The sequence below is a fragment of the Megascapheus bottae genome, chromosome 3 (assembly GCF_031878675.1).
Source record: "Megascapheus bottae isolate mThoBot1 chromosome 3, mThoBot2.hap1, whole genome shotgun sequence".
NCBI classification, from domain to species: Eukaryota; Metazoa; Chordata; class Mammalia; order Rodentia; family Geomyidae; genus Megascapheus; species Megascapheus bottae.
In genome coordinates this window covers 26,950,485-26,973,975 of record NC_143511.1, presented here as the reverse complement: position 1 = coordinate 26,973,975, position 23,491 = coordinate 26,950,485, and the positions used below count along the sequence as shown (strand labels likewise).

General features: G+C 39.4%; 1 protein-coding gene across 4 annotated transcripts in view; it reads right to left on the bottom strand.

Annotated features, from left to right (window-relative positions):
- Smarca2 (SWI/SNF related BAF chromatin remodeling complex subunit ATPase 2) overlaps positions 1–23,491 on the bottom strand; it is a 173,749-nt gene that overhangs the window by 64,744 nt on the left and 85,514 nt on the right. For all 4 annotated transcript variants that reach the window (XM_090329694.1, XM_090329697.1, XM_090329696.1 and 1 more), the window contains exons 20-25: positions 20,896–21,003; positions 19,912–19,998; positions 17,002–17,048; positions 14,799–14,965; positions 9,004–9,167; positions 3,073–3,300 (exon numbers count right to left, since the gene is read on the bottom strand). In XM_090329694.1, the coding sequence (XP_090185820.1) occupies positions 3,073–3,300; positions 9,004–9,167; positions 14,799–14,965; positions 17,002–17,048; positions 19,912–19,998; positions 20,896–21,003 (801 nt within the window). The remainder of the gene's footprint in view (positions 1–3,072; positions 3,301–9,003; positions 9,168–14,798; positions 14,966–17,001; positions 17,049–19,911; positions 19,999–20,895; positions 21,004–23,491) is intronic.

Below are 23,491 nucleotides of genomic sequence, written 5' to 3'. Positions count from 1 at the left end.
TCCTGGGTGTGTATCTTGATTCCGTTACACTTAAAACAAATTACTTAATGTCTCTCCGCCTCAATGACCTCATGAGTATTATGGGCGGGACATCTACTTCCCAGAAGGATGTAAGGCTTAAGTGAGGAAATCCACACGAAAAAGTCCTTAATGTTAATTCTTTTAGTTCCACTCACCTTCCAAATATGAATGCTTATTTACAAAGGTTTGAAAAAAAACGAGTATGTGAAACTTTCTAAACATAGAGGGAGACTAAAGGCTCACCTACACCAAATATATAATCTTTAAGATATGTTTAATCAACGTAGAGAAAGTAATGACACAGTGCTTAAAGCTTTGTTATTTATTTTTTTGGGGTGTGTGTGTGTATGTAATGCCAGTGCTGAGGCTTGAACTCAATGCCTAGATACTATACCTTAGATTTTTTTACCTCAAGGCTAGTGTTCTACTTAAGCTACAATGTTACCTCCAGCTTTTTGGTGGTTAGAGATAAGAGCTCCACAGGCAGTTTTGCTCAGGATCTTGGTTATCCTCAGATCTCAGCCCCCTGAGTCACTAGTTAGGATTACAGGCATGAACCACTGAAGCCCAGCTTCATATTATATTCTGTTAAACAAAGACATATTACTTCTCTACTAATTCTTCAGAAACCAACACTTTGTAAGGGGCTTTTTTTCAAGTTTTTTTTTTTTAAGTCAGATGTTACGACTTCCAGAGTTAAAAAAAAAATTCTAAAAATTGGCTATATAGTATAGCACTTACTTTCCAAAATTATTTTTATCATAATCTGAGCGGGCTAGCTAAATCAAAGAGGAACATCAGTGGAAGGAAGCATAGAACTTCAGACATCCAATTGCATGAATCATACATTCAAAACTAGGTGGAAGTAGTGCTGTGGTTCAAAGTGGTAGAACACTCGCGGCTCTGAGCAAGAAAACTCAGGGTCAGAGCCCAGGTTCTTAGGCTCCCAGCCCCATGGCTGGCCAAAAAAAAGAAAAGGCTGAATTTAAAATGAAGCAACTGTTTTAACTTCTGCTCCTAAGGTAACATCCATGCACGGTAGGGCCTTTAGTGTTAGAAATGCATGTAGTTCAATAAAGTAGAAAACCTAAGAGTCAAGATAACAATTATGCTATAAACCCTTCCATTTTCGCTCATGTGCATTTATCGAAACATTACATTTCATATGGTAAAGCAATGATGAGGAGGTGGGCAGGCTAGCTAATATCACCTTGTTTGAACCATGACCTCATTATCATCAGTGAGGCCAAGAGACCAGAGTTCTCATGCACACTGGCGGGGTTTGCCCTTCTGCTGCCAACGTGGCCAGGACGTCTGCAGTAAATTGTCCAGGGTTCTCTGTGCCCTTCCATTCCACGGTGGATGATGGTGACAGTGGCAGACAATGCTGCCTTGAGTCATTAAGACTGGGGCCTCTGACAACAGTCTATCAGTGTGCCTCAGGGGACTTCGAGTGTGGCCATTCCTAGCTTAGAAGGGATGTGGACTGCTCAAAGCTAGACAATGCCACTGCAGACCCCAACTGGTGGCCTGGCAGAGATCAGCATCTCCCCTGTGACTTAGAAAGGTTGCCAAAACCCAGGCCTTCTCACATGTTTTCCAGCCCAAGTTAACAAAAAACAAATAAGCCAATGTGCAGTGGAGATTACTGCATGAGCATCAGCTCTGCTCATGTCAGGTTTGTGACAGTATATCACTCAACATAGTGTTTTGCTTTTTAAATTTTTTTTTTTGAGATGGCCAAACCTGTAAATGATAACAAGAATCACCTGACAATCTGACTCTACATCTGTATCAAATATTCTATTTCAAGAATCAGAAATGGTAAATTATTTCATATAAACACCTTTAAGCATGTGTGGGTGAATGCACTTGCATATGTTATTCATCATTTTCATGAAGCTCAACTGATAATTAATCAAATATAGAAGACTGACAAATTAGGAGGCATAAAGCCAAACTACTCAATATTCAGAAGGATTCATCATCTCAGGATTCCTGAGTATCAGGCTCTACTTCACATTTAAATTCATTTCAGACACAAAAAGCATGGAAGACTTTTAAAAAGAATCTGGCTTTTAATTTACAAAAGACTTTAAGGCAAAACTCAAACTTAAACTTTTGCAAGGAAAGCAGTACTCCATGCTTAAGGTTCAACTTATTGATATGGGTATATGAAACTAAATTTGTCTATATATGCCTTGCCAGTTTTATGTGAAAGATTGGTACTAGCCTTATAGATATGCTTTTAAAATCTACTTCAAATTCATTTTTTGGATTGAAACAAGGGCCTTGCCTAGATGCTAGACAAGTAATGTACCATTAGCTACATTCCCTAGCCCTAGAAAAAATTTTTAGTATAAAATTACTGGTGATCAAAGAAAAAAAAAACCCCACAACTGATAACATGCTCTACAAGAAATAGAAAACCATTGCATTATTCACCCAACATAGCAAATGAAATGCGTTATTCACACAAATGAAAAGAAAAACTTTCACTGTATTTTTTTCCCTTCTTCTGGCAGTTCTTAGAAAAAATTATAAGTGAAGTTGAAGGGAAACGCTTCCCAAGTGCAAGTGTTGTTAAAGAAGCCAAACACAGCTGTGCAGGCTTGCCCTACAAACTTGTTTGCAGGGCTGTTATCTCTGGCCAAAAAAGCAACAAAGACACAGGGCTTTAAGAATGTGGAAAGAAGAAAAGGTGAAGAGGACCCTTTCAGGTTTACTAGACTCAATGTGGCTGACTGCATTCTGCCAGGTGTCCTGCCTGCTGCAGTTCTCCTTTGGCCCTACAGGAAGCAGCATTTGCAATACAATAAAGCATGAATGGTGCTTCCTTGAAGTGAGAAAAATATCCACAAGCCAAGGCTTGAGAACTCTGGCAGATACCATTTGGATAAATCTCAGAGATTTATTTATATCTAGTAGATATAAGATAGCAGCGATTCATTTTAATTAATACCAGCCCAAGAAGTTATTTAAAGAACAAAAGAGTTATTCTGAATGCTTCAGAGACAAAAGGTCATTGATTTCATAAACTTGTTTGAATACCTCATTTTCCTCTTCATGCTCCAATATAGCCTGCAGGAATGCCCTCCGCTCGTGGCTTGAAGACTTCTGGTCAAACATGCCTGCCTGGATAACTTTCTGATCCACGTTCAGCTTGTATTTCGCAGCTGCAAGAATCTTCTCCTCCACACTGTTCACCGTGCAGAGTCTCAGCACCCGGACCTCGTTCTGTTGACCAATGCGGTGAGCTCGGTCTTGTGCTTGCAGATCCTGTTTGTGAGAAGAACCTGCTGTGAGGCTGAGGCTCAAGGTGGCCAGATTAGTTCAGGAAAACAATTACTGCCCAAGAGGGAAGCCTGGGAGGGCTCTTTCGTCATCTTAGCATAAGGTAAGATTTTGTTTATATTTTTAAAATACATTCTTTATCACGGAAGCTTGGGCTAGTTTAATTAGGAAAGCCAAATGGAATCCCATCTGAAGTGCAATCCAGTTCTCTAAGTATTTTCACCAGCCAATAGGCTTACCACCAGAGTTAGTCCCACATTAAAACAAAACCCAGCACTTTTAAAGTCAAAAGTATGATTTAGAGATTACTTACTACTTTTAACTTGGAGAAGATATCTTCCCTTCAGTGTAATGTGTTAATTATATTATAATTTCACTAAATAGTATATTCCTGCATTATAGTGACGTGTACAGATATAAGTGCATACCAGGTATGTACGATGTATGATATATAGATTACTCACTACCTATATGTTGCTATAGATATATTGATAGGGAGGAAGATAGATAGACAGATCCAAGAAGTTGGACCTAACTCCATATTTAATATGGAAGATGGAAGGATGGCTAGAAGAGTAGTACACTAGAATTTGGAGAAACAGAAATTTAACACAACATACCAAAATGTTGAAATTGGGAATGGCTCAGACACAGAAATTTCACTTCTGGAAATTTATTTTAAAGAAATAATCATGGCAAACAGAGAGGCTAAAGGGAGGTAAATATGTAAAATGTATATACACATGTGCAGAAGAGGATCGGTGAAGTGTGCTGAGCTTATAGTTTGGAAATGGAGGGATAAAGGTGAATAATGGAGTGGTGAGTCTGACCAAGGTACACTGTGTCCCTATATGGATATTTCGAAATGAACCCCCTCATACGACTAATTTAAAGCTAATTAAAATGTGTGGGGGGGGGAAGGAAGAGAAATAATCACGGATTTGCCTAAAGTTTTGCAATAAGAAATCACTTTTGTAATACTACTTATAATTTTCTAGAAATCAGAAGTAACCATTTGACAAGAGATTAATTAGAAGATTCTTCCTCATGTAGGTAGAACAAAATTATATTGTAGATTTAATGATTCACAATGCTACTTGAAAAAATGGAACATTATTAGAAAATATATACAGTAAGATCTTATGTGTGAGTATGTATCTAGACCAAGGTGAAGGTTTAGGAAGACACACATCAATGGACGAAACGATATTTATATCTCCAGGTGACAAGGTGACAAGATTAAAGATCATATCTTTTCATTTTGTTTATACATGTTTTAACAATTTTTTCTACTTTATGTATATGATACTTTATAATAAAGAGAATTTAATTAAATGTTCAAATAGAAACTTCCATTGACTTAATGAAGCCGAGTTAGCTGATTATATAGCTACTCCGTACCAATGTCTGTTTATCATCATTTGCTGTGGTCCAGGTGCTGCAGTCTGAGCCAGGGCTAATTATTTGTTTACTCATGTCCCCCATCAGACTCGAAATGATTTGAGGGCAAAGGTTTGTTTTCTCTTTCTCACATTCCTGGCACCATAATTTGTTCAGAGTCGATATTCATCAGCTACAAGCCTGTCTTCCTCATCAACTGGGTTTCCCAATCTCCTGGGCAGCGCAGGGGCACACTGGATAAAGGAGTGCCCAGGACATTGGCTGTTGCTTTTTTTTTTTTTAAGGGGAGAATGTAAAGGAGGAAAGGAGGGAATTAAGACCCGAAGTGGGAACCCTAAACTTTCTTGTTGAGTCGTTATGTCTAATCATCAATCACAACACAAATTAACTAGGACATGGAAGCAGTAGCCAGATGAGTACAGCCTGGTGGCTTTAGCTTTTGTACTGTGGCTAGAACAAGGGTCAGGAGACTGTTTCTGTCATGGCCTCAATCTAAAGATGCCAGAACATCCGGACCAGAGCAAAGGCTCAGCAGCTGTTTTCTCCTTCTGGATTTGTATCTAAAATTGTGAAAACCATCCTCTACTTCCAGGTTGTACAAAAGCAGATGGTGAGCACACTTGGCCCATGAGCTAATGTTTGCAAACTGCTGTCCTAAAAGATGCCCACAAATCCACAGCAATGGGTAGGAAAATGCTGGTGGCAGCCGGTAATGGGAGAGAAAGCAGAGGGCGATATGCAAACGGGAGAAAATTCTTGAGCCCTTTGTAACTAATTTGGGTGGTGATTGACAAATGGTATGAGTTTTAACTCCATGGATCAGAAATGCAAGTACCAATCTATGCTTTCTGGCAACAACCGGAAAAGGCCTTTGTAACCCTTGAGAGATTTTACTGCTCCTCCTATCTTTGTTTTTAGATGTCTCCAATAAGAAAAATGAAGGCTTTTGTCTCTACTCTGTCAAATAACCTTCCTATTTTCTCTGTCTTATTTTTCAACATAACAGAGAATACTAAGGAAGCTTCTGTCTCCAGGTATACTGAAACCAATATGGTAAAAAGAGCCTCACAACTTTTATTTTGGTGCGAGGCATCATATATAAATACAGATGTAGAGTCAAACTCAGACCCATATAATTATAGAATTCTAAAGCACAGACGTGTCTTGAGCCCTAGTACTATGCTTCTGAGAAAGTTAAAGCCAATTACTGTTCATAAGTGTGTGTGTGTGTGTGTGTGTGTGCGCGCGTGTACGTGTATGTGTGTGTACTAAGGCACAAAGTTAGGGCTTTGTACTCGTTTGACATTTTTGTTCAAGGCTGGTTTTTATCACTTAAACCACACCTCTACTTTGGGCATTTTGCTAGTTAATTACAGATAATAAGTCTCTAGGATCTGTGTTTACTAGATGGCTTTGAACCCCTGGACCCTCAAATCTCAACCTCCTGAATAATAAGCATTATACAGATGAGCCACTGGCACCCCAGTTATGGCAAATATTCTGAGGACTACTACAAAGAATAAAGTACTAAAAACTAAGTTTAATTCCCTTACTTTAAACTTAGTACTGGTTAGAAATATCATTCTAGGATCACTGGTTTTTGAAAAGGAGTAAAGAAGTATGCTCCACCTAATTGGTCATTTTGGACGACAGACAGGAAAACCTGGTCATGTCAGTTTATCAAATCAGTGATTCAGTGTGGGCAGATGTGACAACTTTCAGAGTTGCATAACCCAGAGTAAGGATGTTCTGGTTGATTATGTCGGAGGAAGTTTGGTCTGTTGCCATTTTAGGTCACATGTAATTAAGGGGCAATGATTGTGGTCCCCGAGTAATTTCATTTTAATTTTAGAGGTTGTTTACTAGTAATATAGCTGTGTCCCAAAAGTTTATTATAATAGAGATAGAGGGGGTGGGGGAATCAGAGAATGGTAAGGAGGAGGTTGAAAAGGAACAGAATTACAGGTGGCTCAGAAGCCTTTTCCATGGTAAATTAGTATTTCTAGAATCAGTGATTTGGAGGGATTCTTAGAATTTATGGTGAAGTTGACTATCCGAGACTCAGCAGAAATGGTTAGCTCATGTGATAAAATTGTGAACACAGGGAACTCTCCATTCCTTTAGAGTTACTACCAAAGGCTTAGGCACCTGCAAATGAAATGACCTAACTATCCAACCTCACTGAGTTCCCAAGAGCAGAGGGAGCTGACATTCCTTCTCCCCTGACACGCAGCTGAACTTAGTACATACTGTACAGGACCCACACTTCCACACATGCCTGCGAAGACTGAATACCAAACAGTCCAAAGAAAACCACATTTCTCCCACAGGAATATGAATTCTAAGCTTTGGAATGCAACATGGAATATCAAAATACGTAAGATATATTACAAATGTTTCTTTAAGACTTGGATTTCACATACTGGCAGTCCACTCCCTACTCTTGTCAATCAGGACATTTCCTTTTACTTCTCAATTTTCAACACAGAAGTATGTGAGAATCTCTATAGATGGATGCTCCTATGAGTTTCCAAAGGAAGAGAAAGCCCCTAAATAAGAGAACTGGCAGACAGGCATAAGAGGTAGGCCATGTGTATCTTTGACAAGTTTTCATATAATTTTAATGTACTCCTAAACTCTACTAGTAAGTCCTTTCACAAGCCTTTACCATGCAACCTTTCTAAAAGTGCAGTGAGCAAACTTAGTGTCACTGATGAGCAAAGCCCAGCTCTGTGAGGAGCTCAGGTGAAGTGGATATAGATCTCACATGTATGTGTAAGAGTTGGATTTTCCTTTCCATTAGTTTGAATCCAACATCTTCCCCGATATGAATCAAATCCTGGTACGTACCTACCCAGGAACATCTTACAGGCAGGTTCAGTTAAGAAACCTATGCCATATAGCCACCCATTCAACACTTTTCTTCAAAACATCAAAATACTCCTTTAAATTTACCTATAAAAAGAATTTGAACAGATGCTCCATAAGATTTTTTAGAATGATTTTACACAAAATATACAAAATAGAAGATTAACTCTCATATACTGATTGCTTGTAGGAAGTTACTTAATTGGCATAGCTCTGTTTTCCTTCAGTTTCATTGACTGTAGAAATGCAATCAACAGATAGACACAGACAGACAGACACAGCATGCATGCATGCATGCATACATGCATACATACATACACACATACACACATACATAGATTAAATTAATGCTGGCACTGGGACATGAATTCAGTGACTGACTATTGTGCCTTAGCCTTTTCTGTTCAAAGCTGTTGTCCTACTACATGAACCACAACTCCATTTATGCTTTAGATGGGTTAATTAGAGATAGGAGTTTCATGAACTTTCTTGCCCAGCTTGGTTTTGAACTGCAGTTCTCAGATCTCTTTAGAGAATGAGAATTACAGATGTGTACCACTAGCATGGAAGAAATGTTCACATTAATAACTACTGATTCTCAGGGTGAAGTGGTTGCCACAGAGTAAGAATTCAGAGAGTGTCAGCCATTATGGGTTATACTATTATTTTGGAAATATTTTTAGTGATAGAGACTGAACCCAGGACCTAATGCATTGCTAAAATCATGCTACACTGCTATGCTGCACCGCAGTTGCTGGAACACTGTTAATTTATCCTTCACCAAGTGTAATCCAATGGCAATCATAAGGGATGACATCTTGAGCTCTTCAAAGATATGCATATGATAACAAAATAAGAAAACAGCCCTAGCCTGGCACCCAGTAGCTAATACCTATAATCTCTACTCAAGAGACTGAGATTTGAGGATTGCAGTTCAAAGCCAACCAGAGCAGGAAAGTCTTTTAGACACCTTATTTTCAAATATTCACAGGAAAAGCTAGAAGTAGAGCTGTGGCTCAAGAGATAGAGTGCTAAGTTGAGCAAAAGGAGCTCAGGGACAGTATTCAAGCCCAGAATTCAAGCTCCGGATCAGAGAGAGAGAGAGAGAGAGAGAGAGAGAGAGAGAGAGACAGAGAGAGAGACAGAGAGAGAGACAGAGAGAGAGAAAGAGGAAGGGGGGAGGTTGGGGGAAGAGAAAAGAAAGGAAGGAAGGATATAGAAAAGGAAAGAAAGAAGGAGGGAGGGAGGGGGAGGGGGAGGGAGAGAGAGAAGAAAATAGCACTAATCATTGGCTGGGCTTCATCTTTAGAGAAATGACCTAGTTGTTTGGAAATTTGCTTGGTCCAATAAATGTGAGTGATGAAGTGGATAATATTCCGGTTCCTCTTCAGATGGAGCGCCTAAGTTAGATGTGTTCACCTGATGAGGATTCCAGTCACTGTCAAAGATGACCACAGTGTCAGCTGCCTGAAGATTTAAGCCCAGGCCTCCAGCTCGTGTGCTCAGCAAGAAAATGAAATACTGGGACCCAGGTTCATTGAATTTCTTCAGCAAAGCAGCACGGTCTTCAGACTTGGTGGTGCCTGAGGGGATAAGAAAAATAAATTTGCCAATTAACTCCTGTCTGAAAAATGGCAGCAAACTGGACAGAAAGTCCTGTTTCCCTGAGAGATGCACTGACAGGGCCCCTAGCACTAGTGGGTGAGTTGACGTCTGAAAAGAAGTTGGAACATTTTATAGTGATAAAAAAAAAAGAGAGAAGAAGAAATAGAAAAGAAAAAGGAAGAGACAGATTCTTTACACATGGCTGACTATATACCTTTGCAACTTTACAAATTCTACAACATTCTTGTTCTCATTCAAGACCTAATAGAAACATTCTGGATTCATTCCTGGGCTTTAAAATATCTATTTAAAAAGCCACCCACATACAAATATAAACGCATGCCTAACACAGTCATTTTAATGGCTTAAAGCAACATTTTACATAGGCATTAGGACAAGGGCTAACACTGGATTGCTCCTAAGAATCCTATGGTGAAAATATAAAATGCAAATAGAATATCGATCCTTTGGGAGCAAGATCGGAAGCCACAGTAATGTGTACTAAAGCAAATGAATCTTTTAGGGTGTTTCTCCAGTTAACATTCCACTCTATTAGGTTCAAAGGACTCTGATGTAAAACCAAGCACCCAGAGCAACATGTTAAGACACCTGAGCTGGTTTACACCATGGAGTCTGAGGAGGCCCTCGACAGTGAGTTGAGCTGATTCTTGACTCAGCAGAGGGTTCAATCCCAGAGTGGGACTCTCACGTCTGGGGCACATGTGGGCTCCAAACCAGCCACTCCATCTCATACTCACCATCTGTAATCTGTTTACCCAAGGCTTGCATGAAATACATTCTAGAGGGGAAGAAACCCAACCCCTAAACCAAGTAGTTCCTTCTAAATGTGCTTCACTAAAGAAGTGTAGTTTTGCATTCTCAAAAAGGCTTTAGGCTGATGGGAAATATATATGCTTGTCATATGATACTCACCGCCTGGCTGCTGCACAAATATTATTTCTACATGTTGCTCTTTTTTTTAAAAGGATGAAAATATACCAGCAATTTATTTCCCAGGATTAAAATGTTTAAAGTGACTAGCTAAAGGAATCAAGTTACTTATAAGGGTCAAGTTCCCAAACATGGTGAATCTGTTTTTCACATTTAGTAAAAATAACAAGTGTGCTCTTAGGCAAGGGAGAAAACCAGTCTCCTACATACAACAAATGGGGGCCTGGGAATAAGGGGTTAGGGGAAAACTCTACTTGGTTAGTGGAGACTTGGTGTACTTTCTAAATTAGATTTTTTTCTATGATTAACTGGTCAAATTTTGCCAGAATGAATGGTAGGAATTTAAATCTAAGGGTGAAACATTACTGGGCTGTGTTGCTTTATTGAGTGAGATTTCAAACATATGGAAATCTTTTTTTCAATTTTGAGAATTGGCTTTCTGAGGTGGTGCTTTACCATTTGTATACGATACTAATGGAAGACTGTGTGTGTGTGTTACCTGATACTGGGCCTTGAACTCAAGGCCTGTGTGCTATCTAGCTTTTACATTCAAGGCCGGCAATCTATAACGAGCCAGAGTTCCACCTCTGTTTTTTTGGTGGTTTAAGTTTTATGGACCTTCCTGCACTGGCTGGCTTTGAACCAGAATCCTTAGCCTCCTCAGAAGCTCACACTATGGTCCCAGCCAGGACTACTGGAAGCGATGTTCTCTCTTTCTCTCTCTCTTTTTCTCTCTCTTTCTCTCTCTGCCATGAAACCTGACCCTATTGCCTTTCTAGGTACAATACTGCTTTAAAAAAAATTACCCACATGAATTATTGATTCACATATTTATTCTCTGCCCTAAACTGAAGGAAACCCCCCCCCCAAAAAAAAGCCAAAATACAGAGCTTCCAGATATAATGGCATCTCTTTCCTTTTTTTTTTTTTTTTTTTTTTGCCAGTCCTGGGGACTGAACTGAGAGCACTATCCTCGGGCTTTCCTCAAGGCTAGTGCTGTACTACTTGAGCCACAGCACCACTTCTGGCTTTTTCTATGTATGTGGTACTGAGGAATTGAACCCGGGTCTTCATGTATACTAGGCAAGCACTCTACCACTAAGCCAAACTCCCAGCCCAAGGCATCTCGAAGGGGGGAAAACAAGATGAGTGGTGCGGGGGAGGGAAATGGGGACCAAGACATGTGAAAGGGTATCAATGTATGTGAATTAATGCACCTTCTATCTGGCAAATATCATGTAACCTTCTATTAATTACAATAAAAAATATATGAAAAAAAACTAACAGCTAAGATATAATATATATTCTATTTTATTCATGTGGCACTTGGGGATTAGGCCCAGGGCCTTGTGCATACCAGGCAAAATCTCTACCATGGGCCCAGTTTAAGTTTTAATAAGCTGAAAAATTATCTGTTGATGATAATGTATTTGCATATAGGTAAAACAACTGGAGAATAACCCTACCTTGGATGAAATAACCCTAAGTGCAACTTACAGCACCAAAAAACAGGAGTATTTACAGAAGGAATGACTAAAGTCAAATGAGTTCTCAAGTCCTAAACCAAATACCACTCAGGAAAACTGATCAGCCCATGTATTGGGTATGTATTGTTTAGACTGTGTAAATAACCGGGAGCTTAACAAATAATAAAACAAAAACAAAAAAACACCCCAAAACATCCAATCACTTTTCCTCCGAGCACTGTAACACTTCTTATGACAAGAATTTACCAGCTTAATATTTCCATTAAAGACCTTTGCTGATGGCTGGCTATCTTCATTATTGTTCAGGGAGATTCAAGCTACCGTATGAGAGTTATCCAAAGACAAATGCTTCTTGCAGGTACAGAGGATTCAATGTGTTAATCACTAGCATCCATTTCATTGCTTTACAGACTTTGATGTAGAACACAACCAATCGTGAAAATATAATTAATAGCAAGGGCACTGTGTTGAAAAGTACAGACTTTACCAGAATGCACTGCCAGACTTTTATGATTACTAATTTTCACTGAGTTTCAGCTGCTCTTAAAAAAATTCATCTTCTCAAATGAAATTTTACCACTTGATCTAAAAATCATTTCTAGTAAACCAGTAAAAAGAAAAGCAATAATAGGATAGTAGCTAAATCTATTCATGTAACTATTATCTTTGCAGAGAAAGTATTTGCTTAGTTTTCAACAAGTGATTTTTTTCCCCTCAAATTCTACATTGGAAACTGGAATGTATTTTGCCAACTGCATGGTAAGGTTAGAAGGTGCAGGTGCTAAGCATGTACTACCTTCATTATATCTATTGGTTTACTCCCAAAATGAATGAGTATTATTTCTGGTGGGAAGAGGCCTTGGCAGTCTTCACCCTCCATCTGTAGAACTTATAGAACTTATCTGAGTCTCTACTTAATAGTTGAGGTTCTTCTAAAGTCCGGGTCTCTGAGTCACCCATCCATCTTCTATTACTAGTTCTCAGTCATTTTCAATTAATCTACTCAATCATTTTAAGTTCAAAATCATTTAAGTTCAAAATCATAGTTAAAATGTCTGTCATCTGGACAAATATTTGGGGGATAGGCTGTATCTCAATGGCTGCACAAAAACTGAGCTAATTTGGAATCAGATAAATGAAAGTTAAAACCTGGTCTCACCATCTCTGTTCAATGCAGAACACAACAGCAAGGATAAACAGAGGCAGTGGTACCTTAGTCACTGAGAGATTTAATAATATATATAAAGTGTTTTGATTAGTGCCCCGCATACATTAGGGTGCTGCATACATCACCTATTGGGACAATTACTAATTATTAATAATAATGATAATGGCAACCAACAGCTTCTTGGAGAGAATCTTTCAGACTGTCAGGAAAACAGAAGAACAATGTATTTCTAGGCCTTCACTTTTGTCAGGGTATAGTCCTCAGAGAAATGGGATTCAGGAGGAAGTGTCAACAATGGCAAACAATAGTTAGGTTGAACACCTGGAAAGGGGGAGCCAAAAATCTGGGGAAAAATGAAGCCTAGCACCCAACCTGAGCTCCTTTCCCAGAGGGGAGAGACCTAGTCAGAGAAGAAACCTTGATTGCCAAAAGAGACAGAATAAATCTATAAAGCATGCAAATTTTTGGTTACACAACCATTCATCAGTGTACAGTGACTTCAGAAAAGAGAAGCATAAGGGATTTTAAATGATCTAGTCTGTCATAAGAAATAGAGGACAACAAAATTCATATCATTCCAACAGGTGAGGCAAATGGTGTTCACCTAAAATCTCAAGTAAGATAAGGCACATATGACAAGTTTGATGTATTTCCAATTATACTTAACGGCAGATAGAAATTGAGATATTAGAAACAAACTCTACTGATGGAATATAAACTTTAAATTTCCTGCTCACTTACCTGTAATGCTAATACTACATTAAATAAAAACAGGTCTTAGGAGGCCGGGAGTTTGGCCTAGTGGTAGAGTGCTTGCCTAGCATGCATGAAGACCCAAGTTCGAGTCCTCGGTACCACATACATAGAAAAAGGTAGAAGTAGTGCTGTGGCTCAAGTGGTAAAGCTCTAGTCTTGAGAAAGACGAAGGACAGTGCTCAAGCCCTGGGACTTGCAAAAAAAACAAAAAAACCCAAAAACCTCACAGGTCTTAACAGGGCCATGTTCTTTGTAGCCCTAGATTGACTGCATCCTGGCTGTAAATTGACTCTGATCCCTTCTTACTGTTCCCCAAATACATTAGATTGTTACACTATGAAAACTGTGATCTCTGAAATATACTGGCCAGTATCCAAATCACAAGTGTCCTTTAGGAAGCATCTCTAAACTCATTTTTCGTCCATTCAGTTTTGCTTAGTAATGTTTAGCACACAGTATTTATGCGCATTTTTTAAAAAAGACAGGCATATACTGAAAATACATTTTTATTATCTTTAAATACCTGTACAAAGGGGTTACCATCAACAAAACCCCAAGTCTTAAGGTCCATGACATCTTGGCCATCCTTTTTTCTCATCCCTCCCAATCCAAGCAGACACTTAATTGCAAAATTCAGGAAATAATGAGAGAGAGACAGTAACGAAAGGCATAGTTGGAAGCGAACAAATACATTCTTATTGGAAAAAGAATATCTTCACACACAAAATAGTTAAATAAAGGCTTGTCAATACAGAATATGTAAGTATCAGCAATCCTAAGAGTGTGTGTGTGTGTGTGTGTGTGTGTGTGTGTGTGTGTGTGTGTGTGTGTGTTGGTTCTAGGGCTTAAACTTAGAGCCTGGAAGCTAGACTTCTACTACTAGAGCCAAAGCTCCATTTCCAATTTCTTGGTGGTTAACTGGAGATAAGAGTTTCCGACTTTTCTGCCCAGGCTGGCTTGAATGGCTGTCCTCAGAACTCAGCTTCTTAAGTAGTTACGATTGCAGATGTGAGTCACAGACATTCAACTTTTTTTCTTTAACTACTCATAGGTGCTTCTGAATTCTTGTTGGTGTCTCTACATGAGACAGAGCTCTGCTAATGATGCCGGCCTACGTGAAGCCAGAGGAGACAAAACATTGCAGCGCAGGGAAATCCTTACCCATCCTGCTGGTCAGTTCATTGCCATCCCACCACCCCTTTAGTTCTAGTAGCGTGGCTTCTGATAGGAATTATTTCTACACTTACCATCTAGGCGCAGGTAAAGGAAGTTCCGAAAAGCAAAGTAGTCCTCCATGATGGTCATGAGAGACGTCATCTGGCAGAAAAGCAGCACGCGATGGTTAGTCGCTCTCAATTTTGGTAGAATGCGATCAAGAAGCTCAAACTTTCCTGAGGCCCGATACAGCTCAGCCCTGAACCCAAAAATGCAAAACAAGAAGAGTATTACTGCTATGCACTCTCATGAGGACACAGTAATACTTTGCTTTTTACATGGAGCCTCACATGTAGTAAACATTCAATTAGGAAAGAGTGGAATGAATGAATGAATGAATGAATGAATGATCAAATAGATATCTGCTTCAAGGTATGAGAATGTTTAGTGGAGAGAAACTGTATTCATTCTAAACCCATAAAGGGTGTAGTGCATGCGGTGAGTATAACAGTTTCTAGTAAGAAAAGGAAGCCCTTCAAAGCTGTCAAAAGAGTTTTTATGGTCTCTCTATTATGTGAGAGGGAAGAGGCTTCTTCCTATAAAATTGTACATTTAGGATCCAACTACTAAGGAACTCCTAGTGTGTTCTAGGCACACTGGAAAGGTGTACAATTTCAAGTAAATGTATAATTCTGAATCATAGTGAGTACTACAAAGAAATGCAGGGGGCTGAAGTATGTCTCAAGTAGTAGAGCAACTTGCCTAGTATGCTTGAGACCTTGGGCTTGAAGCCCACAGGGCAGAGAGTGGGGGGAGAAAGCAGCAAGTTGAAATGAGAGGCATCAAAGAAAACCAGCCTCCTCTTTTGATTAGAGCCTGAGTTTGACAAACTTGGTTCCTGGCCTGCGATCTCTTTTGATGAATGAAGCCTTATTGGAAGACAGTCACAGTCACTTATGTTCTAGCTGGTTGATCTTATTCTATACTGGTTGAGGTAAATAGGTGTGACAGAAACTTTCTGGCCCACAAAGCTGAAAATATTCTTCAAATGGCCCTTTATAGATAAAGCTAGCCAGCCACTGGTTTAGTGTCAGAGGCCAGTGAGCTCTCTGAAGAGAAAATATTGGAAGCACAGGGGAGGAGATTCTGGAGAAAGGAAAGAACATGTGCCTAGACCTTGAGGAGAAAAGAGGGCTTGGGAGTCTAAAAAATGAGGGGGAGGGGATGACTGTGTGTTATAAGTGTGAGGGGAAAATGCTGGGGCTTGAGGACAGAGGAGGGGCAGGAATAAGAGTAGATATCAAAGGGCTTGATTAACTGCATTGAGTATTCTGGTTTTCATGGCAATAGACAACCACTCCTTTCATTTAAACGAACAGTGGAGTGCTGACAGCTGGTGCTCATGTTTTACGAGGCCAACTCCAACATAATATGCCAGTGCTGGCTTACAGCAGCTATGCAAGTCAAAAGTTATGATGATGCACTGGTGTCTCACACCTGTAATCTTAGCTACTCAGGAGCCTGAGATGTGAAAATTGCGGTTCAAATCAAACCTGGGAAAATCTGTGAGACACCCATTTTCAATTAGCCAACCAAAAGCTGGAAATGGAGCCATGGCTCAAGTGGCAGAATACCAACCTTGAGTAACAAAGCTCAAGTACAAAGAGCTTAAGTGCTTCCACCAGCACAACAAATATGATTGTATGTGATTAAAAAAAAAATACCATGGTGCTGGGTACAGTGACTCACACCTGCAATCCTAGCTACTCAGGAGGCTGAGATCTGAGGATCAAGGTCTAAAGCCAGCCTGGGCACAAAAGGTCCTGAGATTCTTATCTCCAACTAACCCCTAGAAAATGGAAAGTAGGGCTTGACTCAAGGGTAGGATGGTAGCCTTGAGCTGAAGAGCTCAAGGATAGCACCCAGGCCAAGTTCAAGCCCCATGATGCACCAAAAAAAAAAAAAAAAAAAAAAAAAAACCCAAAACATAGTACAGAGAAGGGCAGAAGTAGAAATCTTTTACCTCCACTGTAAACCTGCTGTCCTCCCTCTCTCCCTTCCCCTGTTCTCTTTCCTCAACCAACTGGGCTATATCATATAATGCTGTAACTGACTTTTAGGGTTTATATTGTTTACAAAACTCCTCCCAGTTTAGATACAGACAATAACAGCAAAATCCATTACTGGTAACTGAGTGGACAACACGGTATTGTACTTCCAGGAGAGAGAATACCACAAACAAGGTATATGCAAAATGAAGCTATGTTTTGAAAGAGAAAAAAAATGAAGATTTACCCATTGATGACCCCATTTGAGTAGCCCAGATGTTCAGCAAAGGACTCCTTTGAGAGAGAAGAAAATAGTTTTATAAATGCAATTGTTAATTTATATATGGTGAAAACAAATATCGTAGCAAATAAACAAATACTTATGGTAGAGTGAATCAAGACCTCATGTGTGTGAGAGTTTCTGTCTACCAGGAATTAATCCTGTGTATTTCTCTGTCTCTAAATTCCCAAACAAGGAAGTTACTCTAGCTCAGGAACATCCACTGTCACAGGGCTGAACCAGGAGTTTCTGAGGATCTGCCTATCCATTCAAGGTCTCAGCCAGAGAAAGATCCTAACACAAGCAAATGGGAATTAACGTGAAAACACAGACATACTATGGGATTAGCAATAAAAGTAATGGCAATTATACAATTCTTAGTTTAGACAAATGGTGACACCCATCCCAGACTGTCATTTTCCCCTTATGCATCAGTCCTCAAATGTGTTCTACTCTCAATGTCTACCATCTGCTCGCAGAATACTGAGTGTATTATATGTCCTCACTGATTCAGAAGAAGAAATATCTGACTAATTTCAGTTTTCTCCATCCCTACTTTATGGAAGCAGAGACCCTCTGAGAGGAGAAGACCACGGCACACCTTCAGTTTAGTCACCAGTTGCCCCTTTTCCGCTCCCTTCTCTCTTGATCACTGGAGCTTTTTCACCAAGAGAACCAAATCTCCCCTGCCCCCACATGGTAAGCTCCAGTTCCTCACACATTGTTTTATGGACAATGACCAAGACCTGACTACATCTGTTAGAATTAACTCGCATGCCACACTGGTGACCAATCCTTACGAGATTTTTAGCTTCCAGACCTGGAACATCCATGAATCATGATAAGACTAGGCATAACATATTTAAACATCTTGATTTCTCTTGCTTGAAGGTCCCCGGGGAGGCACTGAGACCAGTCTTGGTGCTGGACTTCTGAATGATTTACTACCAACAAAAGGGTTGTGGGCAAACAAAACAGAACAGAGGCGAATGCCTCACCTGGCATCTCAGGCCTGTAAGTGCCAATAAACTGACCAAGAACTCCAGGTCTGAAGTTTATAAAAATAGGTTCTTTAAAGCATTTGAATACTAAACAAACTGTAAATCAAAGCCTTCTTTTCTACTGAATGCATCTTGAGTTGGGAGGATGTATTCCTTAAGCTTAGTTCCCTTTTTGAACCCTCTGCCCTTCACGGGGCTTCAGATAAGATGTCTGAGGAAAGGAAGCATCAACTCTTTCTTCTCAAAATGTCCAACACATCTCAAAGATAAATGGCTTTAGGATAACCAAATTGAAGCATGATCTCACTTTTATTTTCACAATTCTAAATCTCCACAACTATGAATAATTCAGAGAAATGTCCTAAAGCTGCTTTTGGGGAAAAAAAAATGGGATAATAGGTGACAAGTTAATCTGACCCCAATCATTTGAATCTTTAGATTTTTTTCCCCCAGTCATACCAACTCAAATGTAGGAATTCACTGATACCTTATTTATATATTTCACCTTACTTACATATTTAACTAAGTTTACAGGGTACTTTGTAGGTTATTACTTAAAAGTTGACTATTTCCCTTCACTACAGATCTGGCAGGAGATTGAAAGGCTTACTCCAGTTTGTAGTGAGAAAGTGGCCAGTGACATGTACTCATTATTGCTCATGGGATTCTCTTTCATTAGTGTATTCAAATAGGTATAGCTTGTCAGCAGGGTTGTTTTTTTTTTTCCAAAATGTTGTTTCTATAAATACACCTTCCCTAGAGTAATTTCTCAACTGCGCGAAGTAACCCTCAACAATCATGGGTTCATACCCTCCCCCGTATCTCTGGCTACTCGCCGCCATGTTTAAGCTGATCTTTCCATGTCCGAGGACCTCCTTCCTGCCTATACTATACATCGTCTCTCCTGTCCCATAAATCCTCTCTCCTATGGACTTGAATGCCACGGCAGTGTTGGCAGTCTTTCCACCATCTAAGTATATCGGAAGTGGGTAGGGAATAGATTCTCAGATTTGACAGACAGGATGGCCAAAAGAGAAAGGAGAGAAAAGGAACACTAGAAATTAAGAGTGTTCCAACTTCAATAACTCAATTTTTACCACATGATAAAGTTCCTAGGAGTCTGCATTTATTATTTAAAGTTAAAGTGGCACCAATGTTTTCCCTTTCTGCTGTCTTCAGCTCAGTTTGTGGAAGGAAACAAGTTCTGTATTAGCAAATAATTGGGCTCCAGGCCCATGTGCTTAAAAGCAGTAATACTGAAAATGACTACAATGGTAATCATTCCTTCTGCTCTTTCCTTTTCCTCCTCATCGCAACTTCCTTTACTGGACTGAAACCCTGCTGATGCAGGGAATGGGATAGAAAATGTTCTCTCTCCTAAAAGCGGCATTCTCGACTCCTGAGCATCACAACAGAAGCACTGATTTGCCTTGTTGTTATGACACAAGCAAGTTAGGAAAACAGAACTTTAAGCAGGAAACAAAAGCCTTGTTTCTCAAAAAGAAAATATTTGAGGAGCATTTTCCTCTACAATATTTATAAATGCATTAATATTTTTCACATTATCTCTGATGCCAGAGCTCCCACCTGAAACAAAGTAATTCACAGTACTTACCTAATACCAGATAATGAGCCATACTTGCCACATTTTCTTACTGCTTGAAACTCTTGGTTATAAACTTCCAAATGCTCATGCACTTGTTGCCAGTGAGAATCTATACCCAGGAAATTCAGGTATGATCATTCTACCTGAAGAGCTAGCAGAGTATACAATTTTGCTTTCCATAAATAAGTTTCAGACCTATTAAGTTTTTTTTTAAAACTAGCTTTAGTGAGATTCTAACAATCAGGATCAAAACATAAGATACAGACTTACTTCAATATGCTGGAACATGTATGGATGATTACAGATTTTTCTCAACTGCATGATAGTATTCATAAGAGTCTTTGCACCTCCTTTCCCCTGAAAATAAATGGAAAGAGAAAAATGGAATTGATCAAATATTTCAAATTATTAAAAACTAAGCTTCAAAGCCAGGCATGGAGCTCAGTGGTAGAATTTACAGTGTGTACAAGGCTGGGAGTTCAATTCTCAATACTACAAATGAAGAAGAAAACAGAAGCAGGAGCAGGGTGGAGAGGAAGACAGGAAGGAAGAAAAAGAAGAGAAGAAGGGAGGGAAGGAGGGAGAGACAGAAAGAGGAAGGAAGGAAGGAGGGAGGGAGGGAAGGAAGGAAGGAAGAAGAGAAGGGAGGGAGTGAGGGAGGAAAGAAGACAGAATAAAAACTTAAGCTTTCTTATAAAAATAAATAAACAAAAACAAAGGGCCATAGATCTTCTCAGTAATCTATGGACTTTGTGGGCCCAAGCTCTTGTCATTACTTAGCTGTTTTTGAGTTACATAAAACATGTTCAGGCGTAGTTTATCCTACAGAGAAAAAAGTTCATCTTATGGAATTACGTCAAGCTGATGGCTTTGTGTCATGACTGTCTACTGCCTAGGATCCTGGCAGACGAGAGCATAGAACAGATGCCCAGGGAGTGAAACTAGATTTTAAAACTTTCTAAAATGCCACCCAACACTTAGGCAGAATGTGTTTCCTGCAGATTTGACACAAGCACAGCTAACTATCGGTAAAAGGAACATGTAGAGGCGCCTGTGTGGTCTCGTCTCCTTCCCCATGGCAGGAAGGAGGTTAAAACATGTCTTCAGGCAGCCACAAGAACTACACGGAAAGGCCCAAGTTTGTACTTTAACAAGACAGCATTAGTAGGGATGGATGCTTTTTGGAAATATTCACGCCACAGCCTGAGAGGACGTATTGCAGTTCCTGGAGTCACACTGGCTTCTGCAATATACCTTCTTGTCTTTCTCAGAACCATCTGTGAGGAGGATCCCCTTGGCTTGCATATGACGATACAAAATCTTCTGCAGAGCTGACATGTCGCATTTGATCACGTATTCGACCTAGAGAAGGAGACCCGGAAGAGCATGAGGGGGACCTGCTGGTCTAAGTAGCTCCTGGAGGTAAAGGAGAAGCTACTGGTTTCCATTCTTGAGTTCATAGGGTTGAGGTAGGTAGTAGAGCAGACCAACCTCAATATTCATTATAATAGTGAGACCCTTAAAAAGCTATGTGTGGCCTGACCCACTTCGTTTGGTTCCATGATAGAGACAGTGAGTTGTTCACCAACTGTTCATGAAAGGGACTTTTTAATATTTCTCTGCTTCCCAACATCTCCTTTTAGATAAACAGAAAAATTCTAGGATAAAGAAGTCACTGGCCTATGATTTTTTTTGTTTTGGAATATCTTTTTAAAATAGTCACATGTTCTAGCCTTTATAGCAGGCCTGGTGGACATTAATCTCTCTCCTCTTGAGAAGGGATAAGATTCAAAGCTGTGCGGACAACAGGTAGGGGAAGAATTAATCCACAACTGCGCACAACTTTCAGGCATGTAAAGGAGGACAAGGCCTCCGGGGCTTCCTGCTGAGTTATGACAACATCCAACCTAAAACAGAGAAAGGAAGCTCATGGGACTCATGTACTCTCAGTCTCTCACACACGTGCAATGCTTTATCATACTCCTTGTGCATAAAATCTGCCTTATTTCCTATTGTTTCTTCCTTATTAAAAAAAAATCCCAAGAATACAAATGTGCAATTTTCATAATAAACTTCAGATTAATGCCTAGATATCTGTAGAATGTGATTAAAAGTAAATCAGCAAGCTGCCTAATGTTTAATAACCTGATTAAAAAATGATGAAATTTTTCTCCCAGGGCAGGAGGGAGGAGGTCAGAGATGAAGGAAAGTTGAATATTCATTCAATTCTTACTTCAGAAGGAATATGATAGCTGGGAAGAACCACAATAGTATCGGCGCCACTCATTTCAAGACAAGTTAGAGAAAGGCTTTTTTCCTGTACAGAAAACTAAAAAGAATAAGTAACCCAACCCATGAAAAATTTGCTTTAGTTTTTAATAACCACCTTGGTCAAAGAGGAAAAACAAATCAAGCTTAATAAATAAGCTAGAAGCTAGTGACTTCCACCTATAATCCTTGCTAGTCAGGAGATTGAGATCTGAAAGATCCTGATTCAAAGCCAACCTGACTCCATTTTCAAACACAGCAAGCAAAAAGTATGGCTAGAGATGTGGCTCAAGTGGTGAAGCATCAGCCAAGCAAGAAAGCTGAGGGAATATAAGGCCTTAATTTTCAAAATCCAGTACTACCAGAAAAAAGGTGCAAAAAGTAAGTATACACAATACAGGCTTTGCACTTTGCATACAGGATCATGCTACATTTTAAAGTAATTTTCTCTTTTCCTTGTTTTTCTTCAAGAGATTATTATCTTTGCAGCTTTACTGAGTCATAATTGACAAATAAAAATTATGAATCTCTTTAAGGTGCACAGTACGCTTTTTAATGGATATGTACTTTGTGAAATGATTACCACTGGCCTACTTTCTCAAGAGCTCTTCACTCAAAAGGAAATATGATCATGATGAAGAAAAATGTTTACTATCTTCTGATTTGGCAAGAATGATAAAAATGACATCAAGAGTTAATATTATTGAGTTCTTTGTAGATATTAGGCTCTGTGCAAAATGCTTCCGTTCACTTTCTCAATCAGTATACTAGTTCTATGGGATGATCTCATTTGTAGATAGGACTGTGAACATCACTGAAGCCATGTCACTGGCCCAAGGTGATCCAGATCTTGAAGAATGCAGTTAAGATGTAAAGTGGTCTTATCAAGAAGCCATGCCAAAACACACATGCACAAAAAATGTCCAAGTGTTTACCTAGGAATTTTGTGCACACTAATAATGCTAATAATGTCTCAAGATGTGAGCTGCTTTTAGGATAGGGGACAAGGTTAAAGACTGCTCACTTATATCCATATTTCAAGATTTCAATATGAAGATACCTATTATTTCTATTAATTTCCAGCCTCATTACTCCATTACATGGCTGATGAAATCCCACAATAAGAATGAGAGAAGTCAGGCACTAGTGGCTCACACCTGTAATCCTAGCTACTCAGGAGGCTGAGATCTGAGGATCACAGTTCAAAGCCAGCCAGAAAGGCTTCTTTCCAATTAAGCACCAGAAAACTGGAAGCGGAGCTCAAAGTGAGGAGCACTAGCCTTGAACAAAAGAGCTCACAGACAGTGCCCCATTCCCTAAGTTGAAACTCCATGACTGACGAAAAAGGAAAACAAAAGATAAAGAATGGGAGAAGAGGAAAGATGATCTTTCTTTCTATTGTTCACCTGTGTTTACATTCAGTTGATGTTCAATCTACATTGCTTGGCAGGATTTTTTTTTTTAAGACCTTATGGGGATCAAAGCTGTTAGTTTAGTTAAAAATCAGACCAGATTTTTCCATTGGGGATGGAACTCAGTGATAGAGCACTTGCCAAACATATGTGAAGCCCTGGATTTGTAT